Below are 27,178 nucleotides of genomic sequence, written 5' to 3'. Positions count from 1 at the left end.
TAATATAAGATGTAATGCGAAATGATTCAACTAAGTATAATCTAATCTAAATATTAAACATATGCATATATATTGATCTAACATTATCTAACTATAAATATACCGGGGGAATAAAATAAGATATGTGATCTACAATGATGTCTCACAATAATTGGTAATAAAGATCATTCAATTGCCAAAAGAAATGAAATCGTTTAACAATAATTGTTTTGGATAAATAGTTAGACAAAACAATTGATAGAAACATATTGCATATAAAAATCATTTATGTATTCAAAACAGAATCACAGCTAAAACATCATACATAAGTGCAATAATGTAGAACTATAATTTAGACTTTCATACGTAAAACAATCAAGAGAAGAAGTATTGCTAATACATAAATAAAACATAATCATATGATAAAAGTACCATATATGATAAGTCCTGCTCATGTGCTTCAGCATATTGACCCAATTTCATTCAATCCAATACACTCTAAGAGTATAGAAATGTAATTTTAGTAGAGCATGCTAGATATTCAAAGAAAAATAGATATGTTCCCTTCATTTCATCAAAACCTTCCCAAAAATACAAAAGTGTAATGTCTTGAAAAGTGGTTTTGATAAAATTTTGGACCCCTCTCTAAATGCATGAGAGGGGTTTAAATACTAAAATACATGCCTCAAAATAGATTACTACAAAAATAGCTGAGGAGGTTTTAAACAACCTTCCTAAAAATAGTGGGAAAAAAATAAAACTAAAAATAGAATTAAACTAATGACTAGCTCCTTTGAACTTGAACTAAGTTAATCTGCTAACTTGATATTTGAGGTTGAAAACGTCGATCATTGGCTTGAGCTTAGGTGGCTAGTTGATTGTGGATTTTAACTGTCCAGCAAATAAGACATCTAATAAAGTTGGCACCATATTTTGTGTAGAGGTTGTTAAACACTACAGAGTCATCCATTGGCTGTGTGGTTTTACTAGAAACTGCCAGTATGTCTCCTAATTCAGCCTAGTTAGCTGTTTAATTGCCTCTTCATTTTCCCGCGTTGTCTGTTTCCACTACAGCTCTAGTTGTTTGAAATTTGGTAGAAACCATGGTATGCACTCTTTGTAAAGTTTGGCGCCATGGAGGTTTTCATTTAAGGCTTCTATTATACTACTTGTTTCTCCTACTGCTATCCATGTCACCCTCTTTTCCTGATTCAACCATGAATCTCAATCTGTAAACAAAATATCTTTGTGGGATTCTTCCACTATTGGTAATTCAGCCTTTCTTCCATCCTCAGATTCTTGCCAGGTGATAAATTCAGAAACCTTTTTGTAGAATTATTCATATTCAAACCTCGTATCAATTACTTGGTTTGTCAATTTATCACTTGTTTCATAGTAAGGATTTATCTGCGAGATTTTCTAGCTGAATATTTCTTCTTGCTGCATTAATAGGGAATTAAGGTTGACTAGTTCTTTGATGAATTCGTCAATTTACGAGTTATATTTGAATTTATCCACCATGGCTTACATTTGATGAATTTACGAATCCTTTTCTGATAAGCTGGCCTAGTGTTGTAATCTCATCTATTCGAACTCTCTCTGAAGTTGGGCTACCTATTGTTCTACTTGCTGATTAGTTTTTTCTACTGCTAATTATTGTTCAAGCAACAACATTTTCTGTTCCTTTTCCTTTAGAAGAATTTGGACATCTGTTTCCTTATCGATGGTTGTTGTGGCATAAGCTCCTGTGAACTGCGATAGCTTTGTGAGATTCTCTGATGGGTCAACATGGGTGTCCTTCCACACAACATCCATTGGTTCATTTTCTAGAGTCGTAATAGCCTTGGTGTCCAATTTCCTTTTCTTCCTTCGTCTTTTAACTACATCCTTATGAGTTGGATTGTAGAATATATCTAATGGAGGTATCTCTTCAATTCAAAAGACAATTTCAGAAGTAGGAAAAACAGGAATAACCTCAATGTCCTGAGTACCTGTAGCTCCTTGCTCTGTTGTTTCTAGATTTTTTTTATGTTGGGTTTGCAGTTCAGATGTTTCCTCAAGATTTGTGTCTGTATGGAGATTCTTATTGAATTGATCCCATTCCTATTCCAGGTCAATGACTGGAGCCTTACATAATTACGATGAACTAGAAGCAACCTCTGCCTGCTTCTTTGCCAAGTCTTGTTCGGTCATTTCCTCTGTACTTCCAACTGTATCTTTCTCAGACCCTTTATTTGTGTTTCCTCCTCCATTTTGAGATTGTCATTCTCAGTGCTCTAACTCATGAATCGACTTCTCTTGGGTTTCTTCTTCAGAATTTTCTTTTGAACTTCCCTCCAAGATTACGCTAGGTGTTGGTTCTCTTATTGGTTCAATTTGTTATAGGTCCAATGGGACCTTTAACAGTCTCTTATTCCTATACACATGAAAAGCATTAATATCTTCCGGGCTCAACAATAATGATGCCAAATGTAGGACTTGTGAAAATGTTTCTTCTTCTTGAAAGAGGTCATCAAAGGAATCCTCTTCATGAGTGAACTGTTTGACTTTCACCATAGTGGTAAGCTCTTTAGCAATGTGATTCTGGTCATATTGTCTCCCTGGAACTGTGGCTAATTTCAGAGACATAATAATCTCTACTTCTTTTACTGCATGTCCATAGTCGTGTAGTGCAAAAGCACCACATTATAATGGAAAGGCTGGTCAAATGGCTTTCTTCTGTTCTTTCAGTCCTTTGGTTAAACCGGCCTCCCCTACTGTCTGGCAAGTTATTTCTATGGCTAATAGCTTGTCTGAGACATAATATGGGAGCACCTATGCAGAATAAATGCTCCCAAAAACTCTATTGTAGGTGAATGTCTCTTCCCCGAACCATCTAGCAACTGGAAATATGTCTACTTTGGCCTCTTCAGATTACCTAGGGTTTGTTATATCAAAAATAGTTTTATGAATAGGCAACATAACACCATGGAATATTTTGTAAAAATGGGGATGGAATTGAGATTCCCACAAAATTTTATGGTATATATGGATGGGAAGTGGGTTCTGTACAATCCACTTCCATCCCATGTTCGAAAACTAAGAACAAAAACAAATTGCATCCATAACAAAAGCACTCATAAAGAAAGGGGAAAATGTCCTTGAAGAAACGCTTCTCTTCTTTATATATTCCATAATGGCCTTTGATAAATTGTTTGATAAAATCTGACTTCAGTTCATAACTGTTGCATTAATTGCTTCATCAATTAATGGGAGCCACTCCATAGAGAATTTGGTGCTATTGGGTTTACCAAATAACCTACACATCATTGTTGCTACGAAATTATGAGGGCCAGAGAGGGATGTTATTAAGTACATACCAGATTTATCTCGTTTGAATTTTCCTTCACCTGACCTCCAGGTCTATATAGTGTCCAATGGGTCCTTGTTCTCTTTCGTGAAATTCTCAAGGAATTCTTGGTTATAGAGTTTTTGAGGCTCTGGTAGCTGGTACACTTGTTGTAGATTGCCTGGTGAGAAAGATGCAATGACCTCTTGTATTGTATTCCTAAAATTCCTATCTGTGACATCCACATCATCAATTACCCATTTTACCATATCCGTGTATGGTAATATCTTTGGTCTCGCATCTATTCGGTGCACGAAGGAACATGTCATTTCAAAATAGGAGGCATCAAATGATTCTTGGGCATCGGTCATGGCCTTTGTTACCAGTGGCTTGGGCTTCTCTTCTTCTAACAGGTTATACATGGCTTCCCATGTCGTGGTTCCTCCGTATTTGCTGCATGTGGTATAGGAGAAAAGTGGTATCATGTTTGATTTCTAAGATGCATTTGCCTTTCCCTTCTTCGCCATTCTTTCCAACGTTGTTTTCTGCAGAGGTTTCTTGAAATGGAGCAAATGGAAATTATGGGATAAACACAAAACGAGAATGACAGTGAGAATTAAATGATAAAATTAAGCCCTAGTGGTGATAAGAAAGGAGATTTTATTCGAAATGCAGATGAAAGATATCAAATCACGTCAAGCCATTCTTAACATAAATTCCATTAAAACTTATTAAATACGCACTAAGATCTTTTATCATGGCCTTTATTACTCATTTAAACTATCGCATCACAAATGGGAAGGGAAAAACTTTAAGGTGGCGAGTTTAAAATGCGAAATGTCGATTATGCAATTGCAATAATATTATCGCAATATCACATTTTCAATTGTGCATTTTTTGGATCTGTTTAGAATTCTGCTAGATACAACATGAGCAACATACTTTTCATTGTTTAGAACGCACTCTACCTAAATGAATAATTATTGCATAAAGTGCTTTTTTACTAAGAGTCGGACTAAACTTATACTTTATAACATTTATTTTTATCGAGTCCGGGTCATATCACGTTCCAAAATAATTTTGTAGTTCACACGATTGGCCTTTAAGTAAAGCGTTGCGATGCGATAAGTTTTAGCTTACTATACTGCAATATCGCAGTTTGTATATTCCAACAAGCTTTTTGAGTTGTTCTTTTCATGAAATCCGATATGGGATTGCGATAGGCGCTTCATTTTAAAAGAATGCCTTAAGTCTTAGCTTTAAATTGAAAGTTAAATGATATCCTAAATTTATTACAGTGATCCCTTCCATCACAATTCGCGGATCCCAGTTGTTAATTAACCTTTGACACACATGGTCCAACGATATGCGATAAAGCGAGAATTGCTAGTCTTAAAGGGATTTGACTTGATACCTTATATTATTTAGCAATTTATTTCTAATAATTTAAAAAGAAAGCCTTTAAGTGCTAAGTTTTTTTTTGGAGAGGATTTTTATAAAGGGTCCCCATTTATTAATAGAATATTAAATATTAAATCAATAAATGGGGGGTTTTTGAATAGCACAACAGGTCTCAACATCGGTGGATATTACATCCACTAGTCACATGTCTACCTTTTTTGACGATGTGTATGTGAACCTTTTCTCCCATAATGATGATTGGTTCAATAACCCCTTACTTTGAACCATGAATTCGAACCACATCCACCTTGTGGCCATTGCATTGCCACACAATCTTTGGGTAAGAAGGCATCCATGTTTGAGAGTCCAAGAGAATAAATTCTCCCCAACCCTCATAGTGCATCTAGTAGTGTCAACTCTAATACCATTATTCTTCCCCACCTTGATAAACCTATAGAGTCTCGTATCACTCCAGATCTCCCTAGAGATGATCCACTTAATCATACCTCCATCTTACATCAACAACCTAGTCCCTTAGACATTCTTTTTATTCAACCATAGTGTCTTCTAGGTGACCTTCAGTTCATTATATTGCAAGCCACTCTTTGGTATGGTGACACCATGTATATGAACCCATAAATTCATTCAATTTGACTCATATATGTAGTACCACATGAGATGTATAATCCACCATTGCCTTTCTCCCACTGCATCTATCCATTCTTCCCATAAGAAGACAACCATAACCAAAAATGGCGATGAGACCATAAAGTGCATAACCATATTATGTACCAAACCATCCATATAAGTTTTTAGATTCCATTATTCTAAATGCTTTGAGAATGTGCATAACATGGTATAACCATAAATACAAAAATGGGGGACAGTTATGCCCCTACATCTCCTCATCATCCTCTTCAGGATCTCGTTCCAGTCAGGTCAAATGCTTGAATCCCTTATTTGAGCACTTGGAACACAATGGTGCTCCACAAACTCATCCAGCTATGGAAATCACTCCCACCTTTGTATACCTGATTGGTCCCATACATCACATATGATTGGGGGAAGTATCCCACGCTTTGGGGCATGATGGTCCTCCCAGCCACCTTCTGACTAGATTAATATCAGTCTTTGCCTAGACCTCAACAATCTAGGTATGGTTGATTATCCTTTCATTCCTTGAATAGTTTATCCTACTGGACTCTCCAGCGAATCATATACAGATCGCATATCATATATTATTGATACCATATCTTCAAATATTCCACTCTATCTGATATCACACTTACCATGTCCCCATGTTTGACTTGGAGGGTAGGGATGACCCTATACCTTCTCTAGTATTTCATTCATGTATTCCTTTCTTACCTTGATTCTTCACCAGGAACCATCCTTCAAAGAAGCATTAAGGCCATTTTTCAACAAGTAAGGCCACTTACCTAAAAGTCATAGATCTAAAATACAATGTTTGGTTTGTCTACTACGAACTTGCCAAGATTTAGGGCATCCTCGTCCTCTCCAAATTCTCCAACAACTCAATGTGCAAATTAATTGGAATTCGGGGAAAGAAGCCCTTTTATAGGAAAAACCATAGTTTTTTTCCCATCAGCCATTATGAGAAAACCATACCTTAGTTTGAAAAATTGTCAACACCATTGGAAATCTCTCACTGAGCTCTATAATGGGTCTCTCTTTGTTTCCGGTAACTTGAAACTTCCCCACGAAGCCATTTTTTCCACAAAGTCTCACTCAGCCACCTATTAAAACCAGATCTCTCCATATGAGTGGATCTTACTTTGGCACCACTTTTCCTTCACACTTGTCGACCTATTTGTTGAGTTTCATCATGAGTAACCACTATTTACTCATGTTTTTATGGTCCCTTATATGCCTTTCCCATGTGGAAGCATCATAGAGTCACCGTTTTTCAGAGTATCGGAGATGAGTCACCCCTACATCCATAAAGTATGTTTAGAGTCCCATTGAGTCCTGTTATAATATAGTATCCATATGTGCATCACATTCATCCCATTTTTCTCACATTTGGCTTCCAACTATCGTGAATTGTCTTTTAAAAGCCTTCGTCTGAGTATTTAACCATCCCCTTTGAAATTGTGTCAGCCACTGTCAGGTCAACCTTGCATATTTTTCTTTGACAAGGGAAGTCATAAGTCCACCAGTCCCATTATTTCTCCATGATTATCCCTTGTGTCAGTATCTATCATTAACAATGCCATGATTCTCGTGCCTTTATTGAGGACCCCTCATTACCTCAAATTTGGCAAGCCTTCTTTTGTTGACTTTAACACATATATTCCAAGGGAATGGTCTAGAGGGAAATGTACCTTGGTTCTAGCCTTCAAAAAAATTTGGTACCTTGGATAAAGAAAAGGGAATCATCATTGACCTTTGACTTGGTTGTTTCTCACGTGCTCGTATCTAACTCCTTATCACATGATTGAGAATCATACAATTGATGGTCTAGTGATTCAGTAGATCATACCAACATTCCCTAGGTGTGTGTGAGATGTTTCAAAATTCATGAGGTGGTGGCCCTTCAGGTAAACCCCCACATGCCCGAAAGACAATAATACATGATTCCAGCCCCATATGCAGTTATGTAGATTTGACTAGCTCGGTTTCAACCAATCACAAAGGCCACAACATGCACATGCCATTTAGATGGTTCATTCACATCTTTCAAGCTATTTCTTGTTCAGCTTGTGATATCCCCATCATATTAGCTTGGGGGCAATTATGTCCTATGTACTCAAATCAACATACTTAATTGTATCAATCCTGGCCACTGTATTCGAGGAAATTATGTATATGGGGATCATTATCTCATTGTATCATTTTTTGCCCCATTGATGCCAGCATATCATGTATCATGTACTCTATTTGCTCAGACCAATATTGTTGGGCACATCGTTATCATTTGTACTCAATTATCTCGGCGAGTATGGGTATGCCTCCCCCACATACTTCTATCAAACAAGTAGGTCTCGCACCCATCAATTTCAGTCCTTCCTATTATTTCAATGATCTCTCTCTCTCCCTATGACTCCCCTTCAGTGTTTTGTGAAAGTGAAGCTACAACATATTTCCGTCATACGATGTGCTCCTCAAACTCTTATGTTGGGAAACAATTTGTTATCACCCAAAAAATAATTACCTAGCCATGTCTTACTAGGTTGATCGAAATACACCATGTAGGAATGTTTTTTACATATTAAAACTCACTTTCACCTCAAGAGATACTTTAGTGAACCATTTTCCTAAATTATTTCCCATTAAAACCCAAAAATCCCTATGAGAATAGTTAAGTAAATCATTATTTATTTATGATTCCCCTATTTCCCTCGTGAGATAATAGTTAAATCATTATTTAATAATATTTCCAATTCACATTTGTCTTAATCACCATAAAGTAATTAATAAATCATTTTTATTTGTTAATTACTTTAGCCACTTTCTAAATAAATATATTTTACCATTTCGAATATCTTTTACCTCTCCAAAAATATAATAAAATATTCACAACAGCTAAATTTTGATTTAGTCAATAATATTTTATTATTTTCTAATACTCAATCTATCTCAATATTTTGTTATAAATAGAGGGGTTTTCTCCTCATTCTTCACTATGGCCATTATCATCATCCCCATTATCATCTTATGACATTTGAGCTCTCATCTTTATTTCAAGTCTCCATTGCCATTCTTTGCCCACCACATACATTGTGAGAAAGAGTTAGAGATTAAGCACAAGGCATTCAAGGGACCCATCTCGAAGAGGGAGATTTGTAGACCAAAGTCTACAAACTCTCCTCATCAGGTGTAAAATTTACATTTGCTTAATAAAATAAAGTTTTCTTTCATATTTCCATTGGGTTCTTACATTATGATTCTATTGTTATGTGTGTCTTTTGATTTGCATATTATTTTATAGTAGGGTTTTAACACTTATTTTGCAAGTCTGGAGAATACATTAATAACCATTTTTTTGCTAGGGTTGCTTGTCACTAGAAAATTAAGTGAAACATTTTTTGTACACTTGCAAGAAAAACTTCATACTAACAACATCTACTAATTTGATAAATACTTTTAAAGGATTGGCCAGAGGGAAAGAGGTTATGAGAGTTGTAATGGTTTCTCTAATTCCAAAACGTATCTTTCAAAAGTAGAATGGCCATGAGTCAATGAGCATTGTGAATACTTTGAACTAAGGAAATGGTGTAAAAGAAGATAAAATAAGGCAGGCTTTCAACACACTCAATTAAGAATATGAACTTCAACTCTAGGGAAATCATGGTGAGCATAATAAGAAAATGTGAGTGAATTTGTGGAACATGGAGCACCTATTAAGGGTTTTTAAATAAAAAACTTGAGTACCAGCAAGTAAATCTTGGAAACCTTTGAGCACTAATGAGAGGAGTGGGTGAATCAGTAGTGTGATCTTCTTAACAAATTTACCAATTAAAACTTCACTTACTGAATCTTGCATATATCCAACGATATATGATATCATCACATGAATATAACAATGTAAGAAACTAAATCAAAGTACCATGAGAGAAAAAATACCACAAATACAACCACAAAAACCATCACACAAGAGACATAAGATATCTGGTGGAAAACCCTTCACTGGGCAAAAAACAACCCTTGTTGTTGCGCTACTTTGAATCTTCTATTTTGCAAATATAGTATTTTTACATAGATGAATGACTCCCATCAATCAGGAGACTCAGCCTCATATAGAATCAGCTGACTCTGATCATCTTGGAGACTCGATTCTATTGATAAGCTCATAAGACTGTGTTCTCCACAGATCTACGGACTACCATCCACTGAAAGTTGCCACTACCAATCAATTCTTGCCCAAATCTGATTGGGTTATCAAACTACCATTGGATTGAGAAACTATTCCTTTTGCTGAAACATCAAAATCATTGTTTCACGTCTATGAAGTCACTTCTCCTCTACTCAATGTGGATCTCCTTTCATCTATTTTGAAACTAAATCCAAAAACATTCTACTCAAATCGATTCAGCTCTGCAACATGACCTCTAGCAACAATATATCATCATCGAAACAAATATAAACACCACAAACATATGTGCTCTCGACTCTAGCACAATAGTGGCCACATCAAAACTGAATACTATCAAACCCTCACATCAATATAATGTTGCATAATACAATTAACATCATAACACACTATGGCTATGTGCCAAATGCATCAGCAGTCTTGCAAAGACAAATGTGAGAGTCACTAACAAAATATACTCCAACAACATGCAAAATCCCTCCAAACAATCTCTGCTACAACAACCTCAAATTTGACCTAAAAAATTGATGCACTGCTTTAGAAATATTCTCCATTAACTGCCATTTCACTCACACACTGAAGCATTTATGCTTTTCAATAGTTATGGGGCATACTCACTCTATGCAACCTTCTCCTACACACATACACTCAACATCAAGTATCACATAGCTCCCAAGTGATGAATATAAAACATGTAGGACGAAATTGAGCTAGGGTCTAGGATAAAGGGTGCACAAATTGGACCAAATAAATCCACTATGGCCACTACTTGTGCACTGAATGAATTCACATCATTGAAGGAAATTTTCAAAACATTTCCGACCTTTACAACTTTTTTTGGAAGCCTCTAAGAATTTCCTTGTTGATTTTCTTTCGATTTGTGCAAGGAATGCAGAGAAAATATCGTGAAAATCCTCAGTCACATGGAAAACACTAGTTGAACTCAACTGGAACCTCCAGTTGCTCCCATAGGCATGTCTTCCAACGAATGGAGCCTTTTAGTTGCTCCCATAGGCTTGGCTGCATGCAACTGCAGCAAAGGATGAAGAAAAACATCAAGCCTTCATCTCAGAACCTCTCCCACCTGTTGGATCACTTCTCCAGCATATGTACAAGCCTTCAAAACTCTGACATCGCCTCTGACACATCTTCAGGTGGATCAAACAAGTCTCTCAAGTGTCACTACCAAGTTGACCTAAAAGGGCCAACAAACAAGGTTGAAAAGAGTGCCAACAAGTCCATTCTCCAACAATCATCTCCACAAGTTGTAACACCTCTGAACGTACCTACAACACCTCTATAGAAATATCATCACTAGGCCATCATACTACAACAAGTCATCTCCATGAATCTTTGCATCATCAGGTGTGCCATCATCTCCATCACATGAAGGCCTGCATCTCCAACAACCTCTAACTTCATGAACACCATACTGCCATCATCTGACCATCATCAAAAGGTTGACATCAAGAGTTGACATCAATTCCTAACATAACCATCTCAATGCCAACATCAAATTAGCTGCAACCATGTTATAATGAAGAGATTCATACATGAAGTAGGTTATGAGGGGTTGAAATCAATGCCAACATCTTCTAGCTGGATCCATGCACACCATAATGCCAATAGTAAATTAAAAGACATTAACTTAAATAACCTAACTTTGTTGTACAATATTCCAACAAAAGAAAAACATAGATAAATTGAAAAACATAAAAAAGAAAAGCAAGTTTGCAACTTGCCCAAAGATTGAATCAATTTGGTCTTTATTCTTTAGTTTTAGAGAGACATTTCATTACAATTTATCTCATTTTTAGACTCTCCACTTTCATATTTTGAACCCTTTCCCAATGTTTATTAGTAACTTTTATTCATGCCCCCTAAACTAACGGTCAAGAATTGGTTACAAAACTGATTTATAGACAATTACATCTTTCTTTTGATTTCACAAGACTTATATTTAATTTTCGGAATGCTTCTATAATATTAATATGATATATAAATAATATATATGATATTAATTTATATCTTTTTACATTTCAAATATGCAAATCTCTCCCTTTAATAAAGTTCTATACAATACATGGCAGAAACAATTCTTTAAGTTTGACTAATACACATAATATTTGAGACATAGTTAAGGTGCATGTGGGTCTCGTAGGTGTTGTCATAAATATGTTAGCAACTACATGCGGTTTCAAAAAATGAAAAAACATTTTGTGCCACCTGATGGTTTTGGAAAATTGAGGTGAGGGGTGACACAATTAATTTAGATTGTAGATTCAGCGTTGGGTGATTTAATGAAACCATTTTGTGACAAGTCCCTTCCATTTAAATTCTGATAATCGATACAACAAAAATTATAACAACTTTCCTGAAGCTAAAATTGAAATTAAGAGATGAAGTTTTCAAGCTAGTATGTTGTTATGTTTGTGATGTAGAGGTTGAAAAACTTGATGAAAATGAGATTTATCATATTTCAATATCATGCCAAGTAATGGTTAATTCACATCAACACTAATGTAGTTGACTTATAAATCCATGATCAATGCCTTACTAACCTTTTGAAGTTTCACTGGCCTTGTATAATATTTCAAGTTGATGTCTTCATCAAGTTAACATAAAATAACAAGAGCTTAGGAAACCCCTTTTTGCATTCCCACATAGCATAAAGAGAAATTCTTCTTCAATCCTAGATTTTGAAGTTCAACGTACAAATATTTGATGTAACAATGTTTTCCTGTAATCATCATATGCTTTTCAATCCTACATTTGTGGCATTCTCTCTTGCAAGATAGTCTATACATTGCCTATGTTTCCTTGTGTCTATTTATGAAAGCGAGGATTTGGTCTCAAGATCTTCATCATTTGAAAATTTATTCAGAATATCAAGCCTCTTTTGTGCTTGTCAAAGTACTTGTTCATAGTATTAGTCATGTCTATGGCCACCATTGTTGGTTGTTGATGGTAGCAACTCTTTTGCAGAAAATATAGACTGGACTAAATTGCAAGAAGATCTAGATTTTGACTTATGATATTTGTAATCTTATCTCACACAAAAGACAAGCTTGGCTACGAGGAATAACAAGCTTGAAGCCTAAAGAATTTTCCTTTACCTATTTGGGAACCAGGAGCACACTTTTTACAAGGTTCATAGCAGGAAGGGAATGCAACAAGTTGTGAAGCAATAGGAAATGTGAGTGCCCTTAACTATGAGGTCAAGTATGTTATTGACAATGTAAGTGTTGACATTGTAAGTGCTAACATGCTTTGGACCCCCTTTCCATTGATGTCGAAGGGGGAGGTAAGAAGAAGTTAGGAGAAATAAGGAAAAGAGATTCTTAGGGAGGTAAGAAATAATTCTTGGGACAAAAGGGGGAGGAAAAAATCATTGCTGTCATCAATGCTAAAGAGGGGAGATTGTTGGAAAAGTTGCCATTAATGGCAAAGGGTGTTGAAGGTGTTGTTAGCCATTGTGTAATGTGAAGCAATTGCTTGTAAGCATCACATAAAGTGTAAAGGTCTAATGAGTATGTATTGTTGATCATGTAAAGTTGTGAGTGAGTATGGTGCTTGTCATAGATATGGCCTTGCATATGTTGTGATGTAAATGTCTTGTAGATGTTGTGATGTAAATATTTTGGAAATGTTGTGATGTAAACGTCTTGCAAATGTTGTGATGTAAATGCTTCAAGATGTTGATGTATTGTTGCTAGTGTGTCTTGAGAGATATGCTTGTCAAAGTATTGGAGTGTTTGGTTGTTGCTACAATTGTTGGTGTATTTCTAGTCAGAGATGAACAAAGTATACTAGTGTGCTTGAAAGGAATAGCAAGAAAAAGTAAGAATGAAAGCAAATATACCCATTTTCTCAATGAGAAGACCACGTATATATGTGTATTTTCTCCTAGAAAAATGTGTATGACACTTGTAATAAGCAAAAAGAAATATACATTGGTCTTAACTTTTGCAATCATTATTTTTGGCTTGTATTACTTCAATTTTTTTAATATTACAAGGTCCATTTATCTTGACTTGATCTTCAAAATTGGCAATGTAGAGAGAGACCACAAAGAACCCTAGAATACAAAGAGACAACCCTTCACTTTATATTCCTAAATTGAACACTAATAGTGAACAATTTATGCATATAAAAAGAAGTTCTTTTAAATTGAACAATGGTTAGAGAGTGAGAGAATTGATTCATTTATTATGAGACCTAGTTTGTGGATTTTCTAGAAAAGAGAGAAATCCAAAGAGGAGCAAATGTAAATTAGAGTTGAGGAAGAAGAGGATAGAGACAGGGTTCAGAATGGAGACAAAGACCAAGTAAACCAACAAAATAAATTTGTAATCTTATCAGGGATTTGTTGTCTCCTTTCAAGTAGTAGCCTGAAAAAGAGAAGATGGAGCCCGTAGAAGAGAGGGTAGGAGATTTCCAACAAGTTGTAGCTTGCAGAAGAATATCAAGGTAGAATCCTCATGTAGGTAGAAGATTTAAAAGAGGGAGTAGGACTTTCCCAGGAAGTTGTAGCTTGCAGAGGAAAATCGAGGTATAAGCTTCCTATAGGTGGAAGCCTACAAAAAACTGATGTAATAGAGGAAGTAGGAGCTTGCCTTTACATCACAAAAACAAAAGTCATGGTTTTTCCCTTTATGGATTTCCACTTATATTTGGTGTCTACATGTGTTGTTTTTATATATTGATTCTTATGTTGTGGTTGAATGTTTTTTGTGTAAGTCAGCATTTGATATTGACAAAATGAAAATATAGTACAAAACTTCTGCTACAGTAGACAACGGGCCGCTAAACAGCAGGCCTTACCACAGGAGACCAGAAGAGAACAGAGTAACTGAAAACTAGAGAAGACAAAGTAACAGAAAACTGAAAGCCAGCACACCACGCAGGGCAGCAGAGAACTAGAACTAACAAAAGGACATAAACAAAGGAAACCTGGACAGTGAACATATCAACCCGCTGAGAAGAGGGAAGCGAGGATAGCAAGCCATGAAACAAAAGAGAAAGTCCGCCGAGGATGAGGAATCAGAGAGACTACAGAGTCAAATATGTTTAAACATCTCCAGGAACGGTGCAGACCTTGACATGTTGACCTGTCCTGGCTTGGGAGGATTGCCCTGCTGATCTCCAGTCAGATCTCCCTTCTGCATATCTGAAGGCTTGCTGTCTTGACCAATGACATGTCGTAAAATTTTAATCAGGATCGTGAGTTTCTTGTCAATCGTGTCAACCTGTTGGTGCAACGCACTCAGCTTGAATTCACTGTCTTCCACGACCGCCATATGATCATGCGTAATAGCTTCTGTGCATTATTGAAGCTTTCGCAACTGCTCCGCATGTTCACCCTGAATATCCATTGCTTTCGCAAGAAGGGTCTTCATACGCCATCTCTCAGCTTGGGTTCTGACAAATTGAGTAGCGCGAGTGCTGAGTGTTCCAGGGTCCTGGATCCAATCCACTTCTTTCCCAATTTGCTGGTTTGAAAGCTTTTTCTCCTCTTCCTGGACTATGGCTTCTAAGTCGATAATCTTACGCTTGCTCCTTTGCGAGGTCCGCGTCTCATACATCTCTCTCGCTTTCCAAAGGTCATTGTTGGCAGACTTATTGCGGCTGCACTCCCCTGCCATTGTATTTCTAACTCTCCTAGCGTTTTCCTGAGCTCTGTCTGCAGAGTGAGGAGGTTCTGTCTTGCTACATAATAAAACGATGTTTTTCCTTTGGCCTTTGATAGTGGTTAAATAAAGAATTCCGGGGAGATTACCGGTGTGTGATCTCTTATCTCTGTGCAACATGCACGTCAGATCACCATAATTGCTGCGTGATGGAATTTTGGTTGGGTTATCGAATAATTGTATCCCCTTACGATCACCGCTCCCTGCTTTCTCCATATTTTGCCAAGTGTCCCTCTTCCTTATTATGTTTCGGCGGCTCATATCACCACAAATCATGAAACTACAAAAATCTTTGTCACCTGCTTCTGTCATAGTTTCCCTCATCCCGCTTGTCCTTCGAGGTCTGCTGGAAATAAATGGAGCGTGTCTAGTCAACCTGTCTAATCAATTATGGCGTTGAGTTATTCGACCCTCCGGTCGGACTCCTCTGTCATCACCAGATCTAACCTGGAGAGTTGCACGCATTTTCCTCTTAACTGTGGGTTGTCAATATCCTGCCAACAGCTGTCCCACATTGTGTTGGGGTGTTCAATCCCATGATTTGCCAGGTGGTCAGCAACCGAATTTGCATTTCGCCTTACCGCCTGAAAGATGAGGCCTTTCATTTCTCCTAACAGTTTGGCAATATTGTCTGTGACCTTGGACAGTCGCCAATGTTTTGTAACCTTGCTGGCTGGCGTTCCCCCGTAGATTTTCCTGGCCGCTGTTATGGCTACCTCTGAATCTCCTTCAACCACTACGTTGCTTGTTTGGTTCATTATGAGAATCCTTACTGCAAATTCCATTTCATTATTGGTGCCTTCCCCTAGAGCTTTACTGTAAATGTGAAGAATTTCCCCTTTATGATTCCGGATGATTCCTCCAATGCCTGCCGGGCCAGGATTGCCTCTCGAGGCACCGTCAAAGTTTAGCTTTAGGAACCCTTCCGGCGGACGACCCCAACCCTTTGGCACAGTGTTTAGTTTTTGCTGGCGCTCTGTGGATCCCATGTTTTGTTCATTGATCAGGTTGAAGGCATTCAGAATTCTCTGGTCCTCGACCGAAGCTTGGTTGTCAAGATCGACTCTGCATTTTACCAAGATTAATTGTCAAATATTTTGGGTTAAGGTAATTTGCGAGTGCTCTATATTTCTGTGCTCATTTTGAAAAATTCTTCTATTTCTTTCTTTCCATATGGTCCAAGTTATGAAACCTGGTAGGACTTTCCATATATTGTTGATTCTTAAATTGTTAGAGTACTCGCTTGCCCAATTCATAATAGTGTTTTGAATGGAGTCCCTATCCCTGTTAGTTTGTTGCATTATAGTTTCCATCCCTCTCCAAAGGTCATCAGCCCATTCACAGGTGTTGAATAAATGGTTCATAGTTTCTTCAGCTTGATTGCACAGAGGGCATTTAGAAGGGCCCATGAAGCCTTTTTTGCGCAGATTCTCCCAGGTGAGAGTTTTTCTCTGCATTAGGAGCCAGAGAAAGGTTTTTATTTTAGGCCAAAACATGGGATCCCAGACCTTGTTGCTCCATTGCATTACCTCCACCTGCTCTGAATGTTCTAGCTGCTCTCTGGCCTCTTTGAGAGTGAAATTACCACTCCCTTTCATACCCCATCTTAGCATGTCGCTTTCTGTGGTCTTTTTGATTTTTCTTTTGTTTAGATGGTTTAGCAGATCCCTTGTATTATTGTTTTCCTCAATTGGGTTTTCAGTGTCATGGAGTGACCATTCTCTCCATTCTTGGTCGCTGCTGCTATGACTCCAGTAGTGGTGGACGTTGAACCTTCCCCTGTTCTGGCATTCTCTTTTAAAATCTTCGAGCTCTGGTTTTTCCAGCTTTGGGAGTTGCTGCCAAGCATCTTCCCAGAAGAGGGCAGTTTCCCCATTGCGGATTTCCCAGAAACTATGGTCCTGAACTAAGTTGCGATTCCTTCTAGCTAAATTCCATATTGGAGAACCCTCAGGCACTTCCTGTAACCTTATTAAGTCCTGTTCGTTGCAGTCGGGAGTGTATTTCTCCTTCCAGTGTCTGGCCCAGGGCAGATTGGTTTCCTTCAGCCAACGCCACCACAGCTTGGCTCCGCATGTCATGTTGATGGTGTAGGGATCTACTAAATTTAAGCCCCCTGCTGCTTTCGATTTGCATAATTTGTTCCAGGCCACCAGTGCCCATTTCTTTTTCTCAGCATTGCCACTCCACAGAAAGGATATTTGAATAGCTCTAATTTTCTGGAGGACTCCACTAGGAGCTGGCATGATGGAAAACAGATATTGCGGAATGGCTTGCAGTATTGCTTTAGTGAGGACCAGTCTTCCAGCAAAATTAAGAGCCCTATGAGTCCAATGCTTACATCTTTTCTCCATTTTCGCTAAGATTTTTTCCCAATGAATTTTTTGCCAAGGTTTAGATGTGAGCGGGGCTCCCAGATACTTAGAGGGTAGACTACCTTTTCGAAAGCCGAGAATGTTGGATAGATGCTTCTGAATGGCTAGATGAGTATTAAAGAAGAAAATAGTAGATTTAGCATGATTAATATCCATACCTGAAGCTTTGCTGAAGAGGTTTAGAATGTTCTTGAAAGCCCTGGCTTCTTTCACAATTGGAGTGCCATGCAGGATTATGTCATCTACAAACTGCTGGTGCGTTGTTGCAGGTATGGAGGGAAGAGGATGTAAGCCTTTGATTTTTCCTTCCTCTCTTGCTTTGTGAATGACCCTGCTAAGCCCTTCCATAAGGATCACAAAAAGGAACGGGGAGAGAGGGTCTCCTTGTCTGATGCCTCGGGAGGGGGAGAAGGGTTCAGAGGGGGAGCCATTGACCAAGACAGAAAAATTGGTGGATTTGATCAGAGCAAGGATCCATTTGGTCCATTGTTTGTCAAAGCCAAAAGCATTCACAATGGCTTCCAGATTATTCCAGTTGACTTTTTCGAAAGCTTTGGAGAGATCTAGCTGCATCAGCATGCCTGGTAATTTCCTTGTCTGAAGGGTATGAACCATCTCCTGAGCTAAAAGGATGTTTTCTAAAATTTGTCTGCCCTCCACGTAACCTGACTGCTCTTCCGAGATTAAGTCAGGAAGAATGGGCTTAAGTCTGTTGGCTATAACCTTAGATATGATTTTATATATCACATTACATAAAGCTATAGGTCTAAATTTTTCTGGGGAGTTGGCTTCTTCTTCTTTAGGAATTAGAGCTAGGAAGGTGGAGTTCAGGGATTTGAGAATGGAACAGGAGCGTCTGGAATCTTCTACAACTTCCCAAACCTCTGTTTTAATAGTAGGCCATCATGCTTTGTAGAAATTTATTGTAAAACTGTCAGGCCCAGGTGCCTTATCATTCGACATACTCTTGACAGCGTCTTCCACTTCTTCCATCAAAACCTCTCTTAGCAGAGCTAAGTTTTGCTCAGGAGTTATGATGTGGGGTATAGCTTGGGTTAGTTCCTCTATGGCCTCTGATCTTTCTTCCTGCGTTTCCTGAGCTATATGCTTGAAGTGTCTAGTGAGCAAAGTTGATATTTCCTTGTGATTTTGAAGAGTTTCCCCTGCTTCATTATTGAGCCGAAGAATTTTATTTGCCCCCCTGTAGTCCAGCGTGGATCTATGGAAAAACTTGGTATTTTGTTCTCCCTCCTTTAGCCATTGGATCCTTGATTTTTGTTTCCAAAGTGTCTCTTCCTGCTGACAATGGAGTTGCCATTGTTGCATCAATCCCTTCTCCTGTTCCATGAAGTCTTCATTGCAGTTCCCGAAGCCCATTCCTTATGAATTTGATTTAACTTGCCTTTTATGATAGTTTTTTCCTGGAAGATGTCCCCAAATTCAGCTGCATTCCAATCTTTAATTCTGTTTTTGATGTGTTTTAATTTGCTTTGGAGCTTGAACATTCTGGTTCCTCTGATATCCAATGGTTCACACCACCATTTCTCCAGCAAATGTACAAAGTTGGGGTGAGTTAACTAGAACTTTTCGAATCTAAAGGGCTTGTTTCTAGGGGTCGCTAGGAAGGCTGCCTCCAAAGAGATTGGTTAGTGATATGATCCTCCACTGGGAAGAATGTCAAAATCCACTGTTATTCCTTCAAGTAAAATACTTTCAGAGATCAGAAATCTATCCAAACGAGAGGCAATCAACTTCTCTCCTCCTCTCCTGTTGTTCCAAGTGAAGGAACCATTTTTGGGAAGGATGTCTACTAGTTTGGCAGATTCAATGAATTCAACAAAGAGTTCTGCATCTTTATTGAGCCTTCTGATTCCTCCTTTCTTCTCTAGGAGAGAGGTTATCATATTAAAATCCCCTCCCATGATTATCTTTGAGGTGGGGTGTCTAAGCTTTAAACTCATGAGAGAATTAAGAAAAGAAAATTTATCTTCTAATCTTTGCGATCCATAAAAATTTATGCATAAGTAAGTTTCAGAATTACCTATCATTTGAACTTCTGTGGCGACGAACGATCGTGTAGCTTCCATTGAGAGGATGCCTACTACTCTGGTGTCACAAAGAGTAACTATGTCTCCTTCCCATCCCTAACTGGCTACGTCTATAAATTCTATAGGTTTACCCAGCCTTTTGTTGATGTTCTCCATTTGATTAATGGAACATTTGGTTTCCTGTATGAACATAATATCCGGCTTTTCTTTTTGGAACTTTCTCTTAAGAAGCCTTTGTTTGGCTTGGCTATTGAGCCCTCTTGCATTCCATGAAATGATTTTTATTTATAACTAGATATATTATTAGTAAGACGGGAAGGCATTTAGAGCCTTCAGACCTGTTGGGTTAAGAGAGATGCTCTTTGAATGATTTCCTGTGCCTTTTGCTATTCCCAATCTCCTATTTTGCCTGTCTAGTTCCGCCTTTTGTCTTGCGATGAATAGATCACTGATCTTCCTTATTTCTTCTTCCGGAATATTTTCCAGTCCTTGAGTTCTCCAATTTTTTTCCATGTCTGGTAGGTTCACCCCTTCCTTTTCTAAAACTTCATTGAGCTCCATCTCCTCACTACCCCCATCGCTGGTTAGCATATCAATGTCTTCATCGTGTTCGTCTTCTAACTCTTGCATTTGGACTTCTGTTCTGATTATATTTTCCTCCCCGTCCTTTGTTTTGTGTCCTTGCTTGTCTTTTGGCTCTTCATTAAGTTTCGTTTCCCTGTTTGTTCCTTCTGAATCTGTATCGGTTTCCAGAATGCTGAAGGTGTTGTTGGTGATGCCTGGGTCTGCCCCTGCTCTGTTCATTCTTTTCCTGTTAGCTCTTTGTCTTGTTTTTGGCTTTGTGAAGGCTTCTTTGCTCTTTGCTGCTTGCTTTGGTTTGTGCTCTTCCCCTGTTCTGTTTAAAGGGCATTCTCTGACAAGGTGTCCGTGCTCACCTTCTACATCTGAAGGGGATTTGCTCATAATCGATGGCTTGATAATAGTCCTCATCTCTAAATTCCAGCCATAGGCCTTCACGCAGAGATCCTGAGACATCCATCTCCACACAGATTCTTGCACAGGAAGTATATCTTCGTTGCATTGTTGCTACTGAAACTTTGATGAAGGTTCCGAGATGGTCTCCTATTTGCTTAAGCGTCGCTAGTCCCCAATAGTCTATTGGAAGGGAGAATAGGCGGATCCACACAGGAACCTGTGTGAAGGTTTCTTTTTCGGGCACAAAGTTTGCTTTCCAGGGTCTCCTATAGAGTCCTGCTGAAGCAAAGAAGTAAGGACCTCCATCGAAGACCCTATCCTTGTCCTCTAAGTTCGTAAAAACTAGAGTAAAAAAATCTTTTGCCCGAATGTGTAGTTTAACATCACCTTTAGGTTTCCAGTGTTGCTTGATCCATTGACAGAGCGCTTGTTCCATTGGCCACAGTCCCATGAACTTGCATATTATTGTATGTTCCATCATGTGTTCTCTATAGGCTTGAATGTCTGGATCTGAGAAAACCACTCGGAGGGTTTCGATTTTTTTTGGTTTGCATGCTCCTTGCATTGCTTTGTTGGAGCTAGGGTTTAGGGCTTTTGCTTTCTCCTCTTCCTCTCAAGAGTGCTTCTCTGCCTCATGTTCCTCTTCGCCCTCTATTTGGATAATTATTGGTAATGTGTCTCTTTGGCTTGCATCTGCTCTTTTGTCGTTATTTTCCTGTCCATTGTTTACTATTTCTTTCATTTTTGGGTTGTTTCTTGTTTCTTTTTGCAACTGCTATGTCCTTTCTTTGCTGGTTTCGCTGTTTTCCTTACGCTCTCCATAACCAGTGAATTTAAATCCTTCCTGCGCTTTCTGTTTCTGCATTACAACTTGCTTGAAGGATGGGGTCCCAGTGGACCCCCCGTTTACCATTTGTCGGGTCAGTCCTCGACCTCTGTAAAGTAGATCCGCTATTCTGTCTCTATGTGCTTCCATAACTAGTGCTGAGCCTACAGGTTTGAAGCCCTAAACCTTAGACCTCGAAGCTTGCTCCTCCTTGCTTACGCCTTTTCTTGGAAGCAACCATCGATCTGGTTGAATGTTGTTAATATATTAAATATGTTATTTATATGATTTGTTGATGCTTATATAATAGTTCAGATAACTTTTAGAAAAAAAAGTAAAAGTTAGTAAATTGATGACTATGAAGGCACTATTCTGATTCATCCTCATTCTCAGTATAGTCAACTTTCCAACACATCATGATCCTACAACCCTTGATAACAAAGTTCCATAATTTTGGATAAAATCATATCTTGATTCTCTTAAGCCTTAGAGCCATAGACATTAACCAGTTTCCAAAATACAAGTCATTATAAAGAATAATGATATTGGAATTTTTACAAGTGAGGATTAATTGAGTGGTGAATATTCCCCAAAATTGGAGAATGAAACGGAAGAATAGATGCCCATATACAATATCTTATAGATAAACCAAGTGATGACAATAGCGGACATAATGACAGGTTTGTGGTTACAAAAATAATACAGATAAAACCCACCGTTTGGGTGTGCATTTAATGAAACACAGTGACGAGGAATCATTACAGGGACCATAATTAAATACCGCTGTTTATCCACGCAAACACTCTTCTTTTCGTTAGGCACCGCCCAGCTATCAAGGAGCAATGGCAGGTCGGAGTCAGAAAACAAAGTCGATTGACCACCGATATTTTGACTTGATATGAGGCTAACGCTTTTCCCATGTGACCTTAGTGGACCATTACAACAGGGAAAAAAAAATGCGGGTATTGAAACGTAACTGTAAATCTAGAATTATTCCGTGGAAATGACACAAACACGTCCTTTGCTTTATCTTCATCGTCGTCTTTATACGAAATTACATACATAGGAGTTGTTTAGGGAGGCTGTGGAATTGTTTTGATACGAAATTACATAGGAGTTGTTTAGGGGGCTGAAGGATTGTTTCGATGGAATTTGGGTAGAAAAATTTAAAAAAAATTGTAAAAATAGTGTTTAATTTTTATTTTTATAATAAAAATAGATTTAGTCATCAAAATTTTTTAAAGTTTCTAAAATTTTTAAATTTAATAATTATAACTCAGATTTAAAAAAACCTCTACCAAATTTTCCATAACTTTCAAAACAAAAAAGTAATTACATAAACTAGCAAACCTACAAAGTTACTCCCTCCGCGTCCTGCTTTTCCCAGTCCTCCGCGTCCTGCTTTTTCCACTCCTGCAAACCTATTAATTTTATCTTATTATTACTATTATTGTCGTTGCTTACTTATACAACCCCTTCTGCCATTCATTCCCCATCATTTATTTTGCTATTACTCTTCATCTTTCCATTTTATCTACTCCATCTGCTTTCTATTGATTTGCAGGTTTTCATGTATTATATGGAGATAGACGCGAGGAAGAAATCATCCGCCTCCGCTATTTACAGAGTTTCATCCGTAGTGGCGGCTGTGGCCATAGCTTTTGCTCCGTTTTTATCGAAGCCGCTGTTTCCTTCGCTACAGCACTTTGTGGCGGTGACCGTTTCGTGGGCGCTGGATTCGTTCTCTGGCTGGCTGACTCCGCCATATTTGTTTTTCCTGTTGAACTGCATCATTCTCGCCATATTCGCCAATTCCGGCGGCTTTCCGGCTCGGACGATATTCAATTTAGCGCCCAATCAATCCCACGATCACGAGCCCCAGGAGTTGGACCACCATCGCCATTTCTCGGAATTAGTCAAGGAAATCAGCGGATACCGCGAGGACTTGGCCCCGGAATCTGAAAATGAAACGATTCAGAATGACTGTGAAGAAGCTGAAGTAATGGAGAACGGATTTACGACCCCTTTGTTGGAAGTGGAAAAAGGCACGAATTCTTTAGAAGCAGCAGCATGGAGACCTGCTGTGGGTATCGCAAGAGCCGATGATCACTCTAATAAAATGTTGGCTTCTGCTCGTTTCACTCATCGAAACGTGAACGTGCACGAAAGCGCCTGCAAATCCCTACGGGTGAGCCAGAAACACAAGGAGGAAACATTTGAATCGGTGTGGAAAAAAATCACAGAGGGGCGTCATCCCCCTCTTACGAGGCATCTCCGTCCAATCCCCAACAAACCGGAAGAATCAAGAATCGATCATTCTTCCCCTTCTGTCAGGTGGGGCGATGAAGAAGAATCTTCAGCGCTCCCGTGTAGTGGAGTAAGGAGGTCCGGGGGAAGCTTGAAGAGGGAAAGTTGTCATGTTGGGGTGGATGAACTGAACAAACGGGTGGAGGCGTTCATTGAGAAATTCAATACCGAGATGAGGCTGCAGAAGGAAGACTCTCTTGTCCGCTACATGGAAATGATCAACAGGGGCGCCTCATAATTATATCATTCCTCTCTTTTCATTCATTTATTGCACACCTCATCCAAATGTATGTCTATGATACACAGTTAGATTCAGATTCAGATTCAGATTCCAATAGGAAATCCACGTTTGAAAGCATGAACGAATAATTTATTTTTGCTTAAATAAAATACTATCGGTTGCCATTGTATAATCAGCAGTCCGGTGGCTTTATCTGCGGGCGTTGTATCATTAGTAACTTGGATTTGAAATTATGTTTTCATATTGTCTTTAATTTAAGTTTTTATTATTATCAGTTTTTTATCTGATTTTGATTTTTAGGATGAATTACATTTATTGGTTTGAGAAAAATATTACTTAAAACAACTCTACTTACTCTCTAAATGGTCAATATCATATCTTTTTATTACCAAAATTATCAAAATTATATATTTTTACACCATGTATTTTTGTTATTGGAGTGCATTTTCGATGATTTCATTTCAGACATGGCAACATGTTTTCATTACATCTTCTAGCTGGAACAATTTTTCCTATCAAATTCTTTTCGAATTTCAAACTAAATGATCTTAAAATAAATACGGTTTAAGATTTCTTTTACTGTTTAAGATCTTCCTTAGTGTCGCCATTAGCTTTGGCTCTGATAATAATATGTCAAATAAATTGAGTAGAGAACACATGATAGATTATGTTCAACGGTATTTGATTACAAATTAAGTCTAAGATTTTTTCCTTCACAGGCTGTGCACATATTCTTTTTGTTCGTTTATTCTCTACGAGAAAGCAAAACACATGAGTAGCGACTTCCTCAATAATATGTCTCCTTTCCTTTTTTAATGAAATAATAAAAGCCTCCAAAGAGGAAAGTCACTTATACCAGATAAATCACTTATACAAGATAAACAATCCAGCAACCATATTCATTTAGCATCATTTTTAATGGAAGTAAGTAGAGTCAAGGAATAAGTAGAGTCCAGGAATTTTTATTTAATGGGAAGTAGATTGGGATTATTTTAATGAATTTAATGAAGGGCGAAAATGTTGAATTTATTTAAATTTAATTTTTTACTACAAAATATAATACTAAAGATTTAGTTTAATATTTGATCTAAGAGGGATCAAATCTTTTAAGGTACAAATTCTTTTATTGGGTGCAAAATTTGAGTAAAGGTTTGCACATTGAAATATTTGATCTTTATTATTACTTGATAGATCCAAGGTTAATATAGATCTATGCGGTTTCAGTGGTCTATGGAAAATTTGTTTAACATTTACTTATCATGATCATTTTTAAATATGCTTAATATGTCTAAGATTAATATGGTCATTTTAATTTGATTGTTAATAACTTGGATGATGAAAAATGATGAAATAAAAATTTTGAAAGCAAAGTGACAATGTAACAATGTTGAATGATAGAAAATGTGAATAATAAGAATCTAGTAAATTACAAATAGGCTTCATTGTGGTTAATCTCAAACTATTTTCTTCTTATTGTCACACCTATTAGTTTGCAACCGTAGTTGAAACTGTAGATCATTTAAATATTTAACTTAGGATGTTGCAGTAAACATCATACCTTGTCTCTCTTGCTCTCCAAGATTGTGACTTATGGGGTGTTAAACCCCAAATAAGTTTCAATTGTAGTTTTTTTCTATTACTTTGTTTAAATGCAAAGTGACTAACAATTTTGAATGATAAAAAATGGGAATAATAAGAATATAATCAATCACAAATAGTTTACACTCTCAAGAAGAAAACATTTCAGGTAAGTGAACATTTTATTTAAGATGAAAAACAAATTTTATTTATGGTTGAATTATTGTAACACAAAAATCAATGCACTGGTTAATAATATTTTGTGCTTACACTAAATCCAATGCACAATATTAATTTAATTACTTTGAAATTAATGTACATCATACATGTAGTTATATTAAATGAGAAATCAATATCTACACTAATGCATCTAGTGCAAGATTTAAATAAAATTAGAAATCAATGCATCAGTGTAAAAGTAATCAAATAGTATTCGAAATCAACATCTACTTTGAAATCAATACATCTAATACATGTATCAATTGTAATCAATTAAATAGAATTAGGAATCAACATCTACATTGAACCCGTGTATATGTTTCACTGAATAACATACTCCCTCTCTCCTATTAAATTATAACAAACTTCTCAATGCAATAACCAGCCGAATATATCAGGAAAAAAAATTGAATTTTACCACTTTCGAAGATTACGGCCATCATATCAACGTATTTAATTTTATTAATTAATATCATCTTTCATCGTATCAATTTGAATCACCTTGTTAACTTTCTACCTTTTTTCGAAGATTACTGCCATCATATCAACGTATTTAATTTTATTAATTAATATCATCTTTCATCGTATCAATTTGAATCACCTGGTTAACTTTCTACCTTTTTCCGGGATTAATGCCATCATATCAACGTATTTAATTTTATTAATTAATATCATCTTTCATCGTATCACTTTGAATCGCCTCGCTAACTTTCTATGTCAAAAAAACTGAAATATCAAATCACTGTAAGATTCTTTTGAATAACCCTATCGGTTGATAGCAAGTAATTTTCTATCCAAATAGTTTTATTAATTTTCCATTTCTCATTTGTGGGAGGAACAGATCTTATACTTCAAAAGTGAGATGCTTTTAAAATGATTCTCGATTTAATGTTATGAAGCTTAAAACACATACATGTTTCATTTTTATTGTGATGGTTTAATAATTTTCTCTTACATAGGTATGTGAGTACATACTTATGGTGATTTGAGAACATAGTGTGAGAAATGATATACAATTAAAAAAATAATGCTATAAATGGATTTTTTATAATAATGATATATTTTTTAAATATTATTTGGTAATAAGTGTTTGATATTGTAGTGAGGTTTTTATAATTCTAATTTAATTTAAGAAAAAAAAGGTGGATAAGGGAGATTTAATTTTTTAAAATATTTTTTTGTTGATGCTTACCATAAAAGATTCAGATTAACTTGAAACCTTAATCTTACATGTTATGAATTTTATTATTAATAAATTAATATGACAAAATGTTCCAATCTCTTTATTAGTCCATTTCATTGCTTAATTCACCATTTCATTTCTCTCGTTTGCTCCATTGCTCCATAATTCTGATTCAACACAGCGTATTGAGGATA

The 27,178-nt window shown here is 37.0% G+C and overlaps 2 protein-coding genes across 2 annotated transcripts; one reads left to right on the top strand and one right to left on the bottom strand.

Moving 5' to 3' along the window:
* Positions 1 to 18,510: 18,510 nt before the first annotated feature.
* On the bottom strand, positions 18,511 to 18,984 carry LOC149237718 (uncharacterized). The gene has a single exon (XM_089369365.1). It carries the CDS (start codon positions 18,982 to 18,984, stop codon positions 18,511 to 18,513), a length of 474 nt encoding a protein of 157 aa, XP_089225491.1.
* Positions 18,985 to 23,035: 4,051 nt separating this feature from the next.
* LOC149237717 (uncharacterized) lies at positions 23,036 to 24,001 on the top strand. Its single transcript, XM_089369364.1, has one exon. The coding sequence runs from the start codon at positions 23,036 to 23,038 to the stop codon at positions 23,999 to 24,001; it is 966 nt and encodes a 321-aa protein (XP_089225490.1).
* Positions 24,002 to 27,178: the final 3,177 nt, after the last annotated feature.

This window comes from Pinus tabuliformis, chromosome 8, assembly GCF_031772625.1.
Source record: "Pinus tabuliformis cultivar Carrire ecotype Pingquan chromosome 8, CPIR1, whole genome shotgun sequence".
NCBI lineage: Eukaryota > Viridiplantae > Streptophyta > Pinopsida > Pinales > Pinaceae > Pinus > Pinus tabuliformis.
The sequence above is the reverse complement of the archived record's forward strand: the minus strand, read 5'-3'. Positions and strand labels throughout refer to the sequence as shown.